This window comes from Pezoporus flaviventris, unplaced genomic scaffold, assembly GCF_033815535.1.
Source record: "Pezoporus flaviventris isolate CSIRO_AGI_PZ_B2104156 unplaced genomic scaffold, CSIRO_AGI_Pfla_v1 ptg000007l, whole genome shotgun sequence".
NCBI classification, from domain to species: domain Eukaryota; kingdom Metazoa; phylum Chordata; class Aves; order Psittaciformes; family Psittacidae; genus Pezoporus; species Pezoporus flaviventris.
Window position 1 is genome coordinate 45,856,595 of NW_026892555.1, and position 13,465 is coordinate 45,870,059.

At 37.6% G+C, this 13,465-nt stretch overlaps 1 protein-coding gene across 2 annotated transcripts in view; it reads left to right on the top strand.

Moving 5' to 3' along the window:
• Positions 1-12,088, top strand: part of CDH2 (cadherin 2) — a 117,816-nt gene extending 105,728 nt beyond the window's left edge. For both annotated transcript variants that reach the window (XM_061448602.1, XM_061448603.1), the window contains 2 exons: positions 3,461-3,625; positions 10,676-12,088. In XM_061448602.1, coding sequence (XP_061304586.1) covers positions 3,461-3,625; positions 10,676-10,882 — 372 coding nt within the window. In that variant the 3' untranslated portion in view covers positions 10,883-12,088. The remainder of the gene's footprint in view (positions 1-3,460; positions 3,626-10,675) is intronic.
• Positions 12,089-13,465: the final 1,377 nt, after the last annotated feature.

Sequence of the window (13,465 nt, forward strand, 5' to 3'; positions counted from 1 at the left end):
GGGTTTTGTGGTTTTTTTGAGATTGTTGAATTTCATAAGATGCAACTTCTGATAAAATGTCCTTTTAGTACATCATGATTTTATTTTCTTTCTTAAAACAAAAGCAAATCAAACCCAGAATTTTTTCTGCTACAACACACATCAGAGGTTTTTTTCAGCAAGAGCAAATAGTGGTGCCAGAGGTGCTAACCAAGGAGACAAAAGTGCTGGTGGTTAGATCCAGAGTAATATTGATAAAGCATTAAGATTGCCATGTCTTGAACCACCAGTTATCTAAAAGGTAGCTTTATTTGTTCATTGTGACATTAGATCACTTTATAAACAAGGACAAGGACCAAGGGATTGTTCAGTTTGCTTTGCTTAGATCCCTGTCATAGAATGGCAGGTGTTTGCTTCTCTGTTGACTGTAGATTTGGACAATCAGACTAGTGAAAATTTCTGGTTTCTAAAGGCCTAGTTTTGCTAGATGCAAAATGGGAAAAAAACAGTATGTTTTAGTGACCTTCCAATAGAGAAAAACTGCTAATAGGGTTTCACTTCCATAAACAATCTAAGCTTGTCCAGAAATTTGAGGAGAAAATCTCCAAATGCTCTATTTGGATTTGCTTAAATCCAGACTGAACTAAGGGAAAGAGGTATTTGTTCTAAAATTGCTGAGGTTAGGGCTGAACATCAGACATAAGTAATTAAATGCCTCCAACAAAAATTGGCAGCTGCATGAACTAGACGCTCACAACCTAGTTTACAACCTATCACATTTCCAATGGAGGGCCTAGTCTTGCTCCTCATTAGTCCTTCAGCAGATTGTAATTATGAACAGGTTATCTGGAAAAAGACTGGAGTAAAGGCAAATGTTGTTGACTTGTCCTGAAATAATGACCCAGAACATTGCTCAAAGCTGGTGCTTCGAACTTATCCAGCATGTTTTGTTCTCTCTCTGATGTGCCACAGTCTTCCTTTTAGCTGTCACTTCTGCCTTTAGCTATCTTAAACTCTGCTTGAGACTAACTTTGAAGTCTGTTCAGGAGCTACATGAAAAGTTTTCCCATTTTTCTAGCTGTGAATGCTGCATTGAGTGAAGAGATGAAATTTTAGCAGCCCTAAACAGCTTATGCCCTGGCTCTTTAAAACATTTTTCCTTCTTTTGCTTTGCAATAATTGAGTAGAGTTGACTTTAGACAGAATGTTGAAACAGCTGGAGTCTTTGCATGATGCTGTGTTTGTACAGCACTAAGCCAGTTTGGGGAGATGGTGGATGACTTGCCATACCTGACTGATGTACAGTTAGTATTGATTTTAATGATATGAGAGATTTGAGAGTCTGTGGTTATAAGCACAATGGATCGATCTTCTCTTCCTGCCCAGACACTAATAGACCTGCAGAATAAATTTCCTCTGATTGAAGAGTAGTTTCATAAATTATCCTAGAAAAGAAAACCAAAGTGGGATTCCACATAAAAACATATTCTGCACTGCTGTTGCCTTGCAGATGGCAATCTTTGCTTTCTTTTTAGCTATAGAGCCTGGGAATGTCTCTAACTGTAGATACGCTCAAGAGAATGGCCTTAGATGTGAAGATAATAGCCTGACTGACTTGTCATATAGAAATGCAGTATGACTCCACTAATGAGAAAAAGAATTGAATGCATGAGTAGATAGAAAAATATTTTATCTTTATAAAACTGAAATGACCAGAGACACTGTCCAGAACTTCATATACTGTTATTTAACTATACCCGTTTGAACTCCTCCAGAAGGAAAAGTTTAGTATTAAAAAAAAATAGTATTTTTCATTTCTCCCTCTTGGCATTTTCCATGTTTCATCTTTTGATTGGATATGAAAAGCACTTTTGGATTACATATTTATAAATTCTAGAAAGTGCATTCTTCTCTGATAGGATTTTCTGATAGCAGGTCTCTAAACTACTTTGATTTAGTTTATGTAACAAAAAAGGAAAGGATAAAAAGTTCTCTTCTGCTTACTTTTCTCCAATTCATGCTGCTTCATGGAGATCACTTATTCTGTTTGGTACACGAAGAACCAAAGGGTAGGAGCTATAGCTCTGCCACAAAGAACTTGTAATCTAATTAAAGCATATGAAGCTGCATTCTCAGATCTCAGTGGAGCTGTTCCACCCTTTTTGATTATGTATTTGTGTGCAGTCAGCTGAGGACCCAAGTAACAAATTAGGAGGTGTATTGGATTTGATAGTCAGTTACAATTCTCCCAACAAACTACCTTCACGGCTGTCAACAAGCCTTTCCTCCTGTTGAAAAATCTGGGTTTGAGAGTATGACCCCAAAAAGGACCTACATCCCATGAGGTGACAGCAGAAGTAAATGCTTGCATTCCTTCTTTTAGGAGCCAGTAAAAAAAACAATGAAACCCTTATTGTCTGTCCAGACAACTTCCAGCAAGTTGTGATTATAAATAAGGTTTCTACCAGAATAATACTGTTATAGAATAGAGACTGTTGATAAAGGAGCTTATTTAAGATGCTGCTCAACTGCTTGGATTATTTGTGAGGCAGCCTATCTGGCATATAGTAGAGTTGGCATGAACTCCAGTCTACTGGTAGTCTGTGAATGGATTTAGTTTTAAGCCTTTAAGCCCAGTTCTTTGTTCTGCATTTTTACCAGTGCCTTGTGCGAAGGCATCCTAGAATATGACTACCTTCTAGGCATGACAACAGTGAGGTGAATGACAATGCTGACATGTATCAGACTGTGCAAATAGTATGCAGGAATATCTGTCTCAAATGCATAAACATCCATCTAATTAAAATTTTTATATACATACATTCTGCTTATTGGGATTCATAGTGCTGTGCTAGCTTCATCAGTCTGCCAGAGTTTTGAAACAGTGGCATCAAATACTTAATTCACAGATCCACACGTAATCTCTAGAAAAGTGCTTAGAATTAAGGCCAAATCTGAGGAGCTTTGTACTTCTTATGACATTTTCCCACTTTGGCTTTCATATTACGGAAGCCACATGAAATCGGTAAGGAGTCTTAAATTCATTCTTTGAAGGTATTATAGAAAGCTGGAGAGCAGTACTCTTGCCTCTTTCTTGGGATGTGAGAATGTCTGGCATTTGTTTGCTTAGAAAAATAAGAGTTGGATTTGGCATCTTTGCTCTATGCAGTAAATCATCATAAAGTGTTTAGTCTCTTAATAGTACTACTCAAATCCTTGCTGCTCAATGGAAAACTTATGAGTTTCCATCTACAAGTCTGATGGAATAGAATAAGAACGGTAGATTCCAGGAGTATAAATCAAATAACAGCCTGTTGGTGTGCAAATAACGTTACTGACTTAGTAAGCATTACAATCCTCAAAACAGGACTTCTGGTGATATGATACTTTGCGTTTCCCCTTTTTTTCCACCTCATGTTTCACCCTGACAGATTTTGTTTGAAATTCTGCTAACATACTGTCTTTGTTTCATATTTTGCAGGATTATGACTTGAGCCAGCTCCAGCAGCCTGACACTGTGGAACCAGATGCCATCAAACCTGTTGGAATCAGACGTCTTGATGAAAGGCCAATCCACGCAGAACCTCAGTATCCAGTCAGATCAGCTGCTCCACATCCTGGGGACATTGGGGACTTCATTAATGAGGTAAAGGAGAGGAAGAGTTTCCTCCTAAGATATGATAACCTTTTATATTTTGTATATTGTACTCTGCATGAGCAGCAATTTATGTTCGAACATAGTAACTTTTTAAAACTTACTTATACAATTAAAGTTGTCTTGCTTAGATAGAAGTAAATTTGTTCTTGTGCAGACAAGTTTAATTAACTCATTCAAACAGAAAGGGAAGATGTATCAATTAACTTATGTACATGTGTATTAATTACATTCATAATATGTTATCAGCTGCAACCACAGTATCTCCAAGCAGATTTATTCTGTGGGTTCCAAGTAATAAATAAACTAACAAAATTATAGTTTAGCCTAAATTCATTTATTAATTCACAGTAATTTAGTAATGAAAAAAGCTAATTTTCATTTTCCTCATACATTATCCTTTGAATCTAGATAATAGTGGAAATTCAGTACCTTCAGTAAGACCGAAAGAATTCCATCAAATACGATTAGTGAGCAGGGCAGCTAAATTAAATGTTATGTAATTGCTTTTGAAACTTGTTTTGTCATAGAGCTTTAGAAGTCTTTGCATTATCTTCAATTCTTCAATAAATTCTAATAAAGGTAAATGTAAGTAAGAGATTATACCAAATTACAGTTTTGAAAGAAATGTTCCTACAAATACTGGCTTCGTTATTTCTATCACTGGTCAATTGTAACTCAATGGTTTTGTGGTACTTACAATGGAATGTGTTTCTTGTACTTGCTGATTATAGGAAAACAAATACTAACTCAAAATTTATCACTTAAAATAAGATGTATTCTGTAGATGAATTCTCTAATTTCTCATATCTTCCTTGGCAACTAAAACTGGATAGGTATTGCAGAGCTGGTTTTGCAAATGTGTTCTTTTTGTCTGCTTCAAAGAAAAGTCAGGTTAATATATCAAAGTCTTTTGTGTTTGCCAGCTGCAGAAAAGTGAATTTGCTCTTCTTAAGGTATATACACTGATACAATTCTAAAAAACACCAAGACTCCAGGTTGATGACTAGCAAGAAACATACAAACATTCTCGTAGGACATTGTATCCAATTTTGGGGAAGAGCTTCTTTTAGAAGGAGATGTTTCAGTAAAGAGGATTTTTGCGTGCCATGGCACTTCTAAATATTACAGTTATAATTGACTTCTGGAAAATGGTGGAGACATGGGACAGTAAAACGCCAATGTCATTGGTCAAGGCAGTGTGCACACAAAAACTTCCTTGTGCTTCCTCGTCTTTCTCCAAACAGTTTCCCATCCTGTTTTCACACATTTGTGACCCGATACCACCCACCTGTCAGGTGATCAGGAAGAATCCATAATCCTTGATACCCCTTTTTTCTTGTCCTCAAAGCAGTTATCAAGGTCTCTTACAGAGCCAAGACAAGGAATGAATGTGATTTGGCTGGAAAGCCACAAAGGGGCCAGAGTTTGTCTAGCCTCCTGCAATTTTTAAGTTACTTAGACCTGTTCTTGCAATACTGGTTTTCAGTACATTATCACTCTTGAAGATTATAGCATCAATGTGTACACATGGACCTGTAGAAACACTACATGCTGTCTTGATTTAACCCAGTATGTTTATATTGCAGTACAGACAAGAATGGAGTCATTTTCTCACTGTTGCCTATTTTATTAAATCAATATCTCCCTTTATCCTTCCCCTTGCCAAGAAAAGAGAAAGCTTCTACCAGCTATTTTTAGACAGCAAAATAATGTCAATAATGTCCCTGCCTCTAAAATAAACCTTGGAAATATATATGACATTAAAGAAAACGTGGCAATTTTCTTGCCTGCAACTTAGCACAGGATTAATTATATACTTTGATTGAAGAGAACTATATGAGCTAGTTTCTGTGTTTTAAGCATTATATATTTAGCTTCTTTTTCATAAGGTATTTCTTTCTTAGGATTTCATAGCAATGTGTCATTTTACTATGGGGCATTCAACCTAACCCTCTCTCTAGCAGACAGTAGCAACCCACAGGCTGTCCGTACTGTGTTTTGGCAGAAGTCTGAGCAAAATGGAGATTTTATTTCTCCAGAATGGTATCATCTTAATTTGGATTTTATTTGAAAACTTCCTGTGGCAAATGTGATTCTAAAAAGTTGGGGGGGGGGGGGGGTAAGGTAAAAAAAATAAAAATCACTCTTTCACAATAGTACTCATTTACAGTTAAATTTCCGAATTAGCAGCATCTAGCTCTTAAACATTCAGGATGCACAGGTTTCCAGACTTTCTTCAGAGAATTCCACTTGCAGTCCTGGCAAGATTATACCCAAACAAATTGGTAAGCTTCTCTCAGTTTTACTTGGAGTAAATGGAAGAAATATCTTGGCTAAAACCCATACAGACATTTCTTAGGGCTGCTCATAGAAAAGATACACTGAGCTGTGAAAACAACATAGCAAGATAAGAAAGGTCAAAGTTCTTATCACTCTGCATCCAGCTTCAACATTATTAGGCATAACTTTTCCCTTGGGCAGTCCTAACCCAAACCACCTGCAGAACTAGCCTGGTTGCTGTCTGAACATGGAGAAGGCTGCCTTTGAGTTGTCAGTACGTTGGTAGCAAGTTCTGCATTACCTCACTCATTTGAAAATATGTAAAAGATAGGTCTGGTCTTTTGGAGGACTTGGCTGTATTCCCAGAGATGCTGATCAGCATGATCCTTTCAGATGCTGGCCCATTTACAGAAACTGATATAGTCCGTTGAATACTCACCAGCACCTCAGACATGAGCCAGCCTTGTCCAAATTAGCCTCTGAAATGCTCCAACTTTTGACAAAAAAGAGATGTAGGTCATTGATTTCAGATATTGGAGGCTTTAGCTACCATTGCCAAACAAGCATGGGGTGTTTTTTTCTTCTTTTATTGCAGAGCTTTAGAAACAAAAAGTGAAGAAAACCTAGTGGTTCATTTTCTTTCTTTCATTTTGGCAATACTCTGTTTCTTCTGGTATATTATTTTCTAGCTGTCATCCGTTGTATTAAATCTGCTTAACTCAATGAGACATACATAAGTATGAGTATTTTGTAGTAGTGCTCTAATGACTTCTCAGTTGAAAAACAAGTTCCGAGTAGGATAAAAACTTGAAGTATTTTTATAATACTTGTACAGTTAACATATACAGAGCTATGAACTTCCTGATACAAGAAAGTTCCAGAAGTACCTTATAATCAAAATATGTTTTGCAGGCATAAGCTAAATGACCTCGGGGACTTTCTTGTTTTGTCTGTTTCAATAAGTAGATGAATCTCTAATTTAAGAAGGGAAGGGAAAACCCTCCTTTTCTTCCAGCTGAGTGTACAAACAAGGCAGTGAAATAAGTCATATGTTATTAAGAATCCTCTGTAGACCTTGTTTTCCGTTTTGAGCCTTTTAAAACATAACCTGCAGAGTGTGGAGCATAATTAACACTTAGAATAGTCAGAATTTGTAGGGCAGTTTAAATTAGGCCCGTTTGAAGTAGCTTTGTTAATTCTGTTTCCAAGAAGCACCTAGAAATACATTTGCTGTCCCTAGAAATATTAAATCAATTATGTTGTGGTGGAGAGTGTGTGGCTAAGAATATATTTCTAATCAATAGAGCACATAGCCTGAGGTAAACTGAATTTGCATTGCAAACTCAAGATCTCATCCCATGAGGACATGGAGGACCCTCAGTTCATTCTTAGTAAATGGCTATTGATACAGTGCACCTTCAAGCAGAATAGACTCCCTCGATGTTTTCCGTTTTTGCCTGTCAAGTGAAAAAACGGTTCTAGATGTAAACAATTTTTTTTTTTGTATTTCCCTGAAGGGCTCTGTTCTTCCTTTCCTTCTCATCAAAAGTCTGGTGAGTCTGGTTGAGTACGAGGATTAATGAAAATAAAAGCATTAGATTTTGTACCGTTTTATGTTAAAGATGTTGAGGGTTTTGCTTTCCCTTGATTTGAGGTAAACTGACAATGGCACACATGCTAAGGAAAGTATTACTTAAGCTTACCGTTGTTCCTCAGTCAAGGCACTGCAGTTTCTCCTTTTCTAACCCTATCTCCTCATTAGTGAAAGTACCTTGACGTATGTAAAGAAGCAAGATGGTGAGATTGCTACTCAGTCTGTCCTAGTCGACCTAGTCGGTCCTATTGTAACCAAATAACTCTAACAGCTCTGCTGCCCTGAGATTCTTGAGCACATCTGGGAAGGACTTCTTTTCAGAAGCAGTTGACAACACCATGAAAGCAAAATCAGTAGAAGCAGTTCTTGGCAGCCATTTGTTGCCTTTTTCAGTCATGCCGGTAAGGCAGGCTGTGATACTACCCACTGAAAGGGACAGTGTAATAAACAAAAAGGTGGCGATACTGAAACCAGAGGGAGCTTCATAAGCTAATTTCTCTTTCATAGCTGATATCCAGTAACTCCAGGTTCAGACTTGCTCTGGAATACAGCAGTAAAGCGCAGCAGTGTACTGGGTAGTTTCACAGAGTATGCTTAGCAGAGGGAAAGTGAAAAAATTGTGGTATTTCTTTGTCATTTTAGTATGCAGCGTGCCACACAAATATAGGAGAAAGCTTGGTTGTCATTTGAAGAGTTAGAGACTAAGTTCAGTCATTATACTATGAATCTAAGGAATTTTTAACCAGAAGGCTGGTGAAAATGTCAGTGTAACTTGGGCCGTGCAGTTGAATCAATACCACCATAACATGGCCTGTAGCTATGTTCTCTGAACGAAATGGATTACACACTAAGTACAACCTTTGAAACAGTGAATTTGTTAGTGAGATGTTATCTTGTAAGTCAGTAGCACAAAGCCAGTTTGCCTTTTAAATGCTATCATGATACCAGCAGCAAAGTGAAAAAGAAAATAAAAGTACATCTTTCCCTTTGGAAAAAAAAGATGGAAAGAGACTGCCTTGCCACCTTGCCATGGATGGCTGACAGTTAACAGAATTTTTGCAGTGATGTAGGAAAATGTTTTATTCACTGATTTTTAATAAATTAGTATCCTGTGGTTGGCTGGCTGGTAGTAGGCAGAACTGGGAAGTAGCATTTCGTCTCCAAGCTGCCTTTCTGATTGACTTACACATTGATACCTGGATTCATACCTCAGCACTCCTTAAGCTCAAGTGGTATTTATTATCCTTCCCTGTCACCTGTGTTTGAAAAGCATGGGTGTCAGTCACCTCAAGCAGGCTTAAGGGAAGATGTAAATACCATAAGGCCAGTTACTGTCTAAGAAGTAAAGTTGCATTTCTGCTTCAGCAGCAGAAATTGAGAAAGCTTTAGAACTATTTCCAGCTTTGAAGCTGGATAAGGGAATTCTTCCAACCTTGCTATTGCTGTTTCAGAATTTTAAATATTTTGTGCTTATTATGGCCATGAGGATGGAAAATGCCAAAGATAACAAGCATCCCCAATTATTCTTATCAGATAATTCAAAACTGTGCTCCTAATGCAGGCTATTAATAACCTGCTTGATGTTGTTGTACTACATGAAATGATCGTTTTAAGTCCAAAATGTGTTCTTGATTAGGGGTCATTAGTTTGATAAATATGCTGGGCCTTTCCACTACTGATTTGCAAAATTACTTTTGGTATATTTTGCACACTTTTGAATGACTTTAGATAGGCAATAAAGAAATAGAATTCTCTTCTACCTTATTGATGCCATATGCTTTAATTAATGGGTTTAGCTATGTACGTATTTATAGAAGAAAAATCAACGTCCATTTCCATTATGTCACATTCAGGCTAAATAGAAAAAAAAACCATACTTTTCTAAAACCAGAATATATTGAATACTTTGAAGGAGGGGCACTCAGTTCTTCAAATAATGAGTATAATTAAGCCATTCTTTAAATAAATAAATATTTAAAATTAAAAATAAGACCAGCACAAATAGGTTTGGTTCAGAGTAGCAGTGAGCAATTTAAAATCTTAGCTCAACCTTACAGAATTCTGGAAGATACATTATCCCTTGTCAGTGGCTGCGAAAGTAGATCCTATTTGAAGTGGAAGATCTTGAAAATGCATTGCTAATCTTGTGGAAACAGCGAAGTTGCAAAACCCAAAACACAAGAGGGCTTTTCAACTTCAGGCTTCAACCTTTTATGTTCAGCTGGTAAATCTTCCCGGGATAAGCACAGCATAATAGTCTCATATTCCAAAATTAATTACTTACATTACTGTTTAGGTTTGGACATGTGTAAGAAAACAGGGAGAGAAGAGACTTTCCTCTGGAAGAAGTGTGGTTCTTTCCCTGCCTTCCTCTTATCCAATTTGTTTTGGTTTTAGTTTGGGTTATTCAACTCTAGAGTAGAAATATAAAATTACTGAAGACCTAGCATTTGTGTGTTAATAACTTGAATACTTTGAAATGGGGAAACAAAAATGATTATAATCTTGTTCTTAGCTTTGATGTGATTGTGCGTATGTGTGTTTCCCAAAGAGCAGGAGGAATCTTATAGGTAGTTATGGCAAAACACATAAGGCTTAAGCCAGCGTATCAAATCTTTTTCTCACAGCAGCCTACAGAGGTACATGGATTTTACAGGACTAACTAAATATGGTATTTGGCACGCACATGTGGACTGCAGGCCAGCAGTGTCAGCAGATATGTTACTGGTCATGTGAGATGGCTGTTAAAGGGAATCTTTGCAAGCATGCCTATTTCTCCTTCCCCATCTGTCTGTTTAACCAGTCCCATATTTTTCATGCTGCAGATTGTGAGCCGTGTAGTTCTGAAACTGTCTCTGTTAGCATCAGTCCTAGTGCTGTGATGTTCTCCTAATGTTTTGTTAGAGCCATATTTGCAACTACATTCAAAACATCTAGTGCTGTAATGCTGGAAACCTGGCCATTCTAAAAGGAATTCACGTAAGTTCTTGCTGGAGTTACAAAAACAGGAACCCTGTTTTGAGTTGGATTGTAGAAGGGTAAGAACTTGGTTTACTTAAGTGGCAATTGATAGAGATCCACCTTGAGATATTCCAGTTATGTTTTGTCTTTCTCAGATACATAATACATTTTTTGTGTGTGTGTTCTCCCTCTCCTTCTTGCAGGGACTTAAAGCAGCCGACAATGACCCTACAGCCCCACCATATGACTCCCTCTTAGTGTTTGACTATGAAGGAAGTGGCTCCACCGCTGGATCCTTGAGCTCTCTTAACTCCTCAAGTAGTGGTGGTGAGCAAGACTATGACTACCTAAATGACTGGGGCCCACGTTTCAAGAAACTTGCTGATATGTACGGTGGAGGTGATGACTGAACTTCAAAGTGAACTTTGGTTTTGGACAAGTACAAACATTTCAACTGATATTCCCCAAAAGCATACAGAAGCTAGGCTTTAACTTTGTAGTCTACTAGCACAAGTGCTTGCTGAAGGCTTTGGCTTAGGCTGCAAACCAATTTGGGCTCCGTGGAATATCAGTGATCCAATGCTGTTTGGAAAAAAAATATTGAGCTCAGTTACACTTGAATTTTACAGTACAGAAGCACTGGGATTTTATGTGCCTTTTTGTACCTTTTTCAGATCGGAATTAGTTTTATGTTTAAGGCTTTAATGGTACTGATTTATGAAATGATGCATTAAAGAGAAAATATGTTGGGGTGGGGAGGAGTAACGTGAAACACAATATGCTTCAACATGCTTTTGTTACATCGCATTGCTTTTATTAAAATAAGATGAAAAAAAATCCTCATGGAACAATTTTATTATCTGGGAGAGAAGACCATGAGGTGGAACAATGTACATTACTTCTAGTTTTAGATGTTAGGGAATTATTTTTTTTTTCCACTAAAATTCTAAAACTTATGCAGCTGGTTGCAAATAAAGGGAGTTTTCATATCACCAGTTTGTAGCAGAATTGATTTTTTTTTTCTTATGCTAGAATGTTGGACACATTTTGGTCTTAATCCATGTACGCTTTTCTTTTTTTCTTTTTAATTTTAATTTCTAGTATTCTTTTCCCACTTCACTGTAAAAAATGGTATGTGTACATAATGTTTTATTGGCATAGTCTGTGGAGAAGTGCAGAAACTTCAGAACACGTGTATGTATTATTTGGACTATGGATTCAGGTTTTTGCATGTTTATATCTTTCGTTATGGATAAAGTATTTACAAAACAGGTTGCAAACAAGTGACATTGATTCAATTGTTGAACTGTAGTTAGAGTACTCAATATTTTTTTTATTTTTATTTTTATTATTTTTTTTTGTTTGGGGGGGGGGAAGAAAAGTTCTTAGCACAAAAGTTTTACATAATTTGTACCAAAAAAAAGGGGGGGAGGGGAGTTGGCCTGATGCTGGTGGCACGAGTAAATATACAGTATGTTTTGGGGGTGGGAATGGAAGGGGGAAGGAGCTTTCAAACTGGAGAGACTTCTGAGAACAGCTTTGCCTCTGTATTGTGTACCAGAATATGAATGATACACCTCTGACCCCAACGTTCTGAATAAAATGCTAATTTTGGATCTGGTGCTTGGTTTGGCATTTTGTTCTCCTACGTGGGCAGCCCTGACTATAGTCAATATAAAGTACACAAAGTGCATTTGAGTTTTTGTGAGAATTCACATGCCTTTCTTTAGTTTTCGATATTGTTGAAGTACAAATAAGCTGCATGTAGAAGAAAGTTTGGCACAAATTTGGAAGGCAGGTTCCCAGATAAAAGCAGAGAGATCTGTGCCATTTCCCAGAATTCAGAATTCTCAGTTCCATATGGATGGCTAGTCTTTCGTTCGATGCACATTATCTAAATAACAGAGCTTGCATCATTTTTGGCTCACTTCTAGACTGGCAATCTAATGGTTTTGTGACTATGATGCGGGTTGCATAAATAAATTGCAGATCATGGCAGTTACCTGTTGCCTGGTCTTTCTTGCACTGCAGTAAAGATGAGCCCCCCTGAACTTCCATGCACATCAAATTGTGTCCTTCAAGGAGCTGCTCACAGTCACGGAGCCTTATCAGAAAGTCCCATTAGGAGACTACTAAACATCTTTCTAACCTGTTACAATGATTTATTCGCAAACATAGAAGGTGCAGCACTCCTGCCTTCTTCACTTGTGACAATCTGCTCAGGTTTGATGTCTACATTTACACTCATTAAGGATGTAACTGAGCAGTGTGAAGCTCACACTCAGCAGAAATGCCACAGTTATGCAGTCTGTTGAGAGAACTGGAGCAGCAGGGGAGCATCTGGGCTCTGTGAGGCTGGGTGGGCAGGGAGTTGGTCTCTGGGTGATGCTCTTCAGCATGGTGCCATTTCAGTCCTTCTTCAGCACTCACACTGTAATACATGTGATTTGACTGTGACTTCCAGAGGTAACTCCTGAAATCTGAGTTGGGCAGTGTTAAACGCTGCATGCGAGGTACCTCCTCCTCATGGCGCTTTTCATGGGCACATCTCCTTTCTTACTCTTTGTTCCTGATGAAAGTTGAGGCGTAGCAGTCCTCTCGCATTGGCACGTAGTGCTTTGGCCCCTGCACACACGGCTGTTATTTATCTCGTGAATTCATAAGTGTAGTTTGATGCTGTAACAAAGCTTTAGTTTTTCAGTAATGTATCAAAATTATCAGTGACCTTCCTTGAGCTATTCTGCATTTAATTATCAATATGGGGAAAAAAAAAAAGATGTAGAGCAGGGCATAAAAATGAAAATCTGGCTGTGCATAGTTAAGGATAAAAAGGGCAGGATTTAAACTGTAAATACCTTTTAAATAAGCAATAGGCCACTTTTAGCACATTGATTTTCAGTCTCTTGAAATTTATGCAGAATGTATTTTAGGCATAATTCTATTATTATTACTTGGAACCAACAAACTGGAAATGCTAGATGAATTTAATTGAC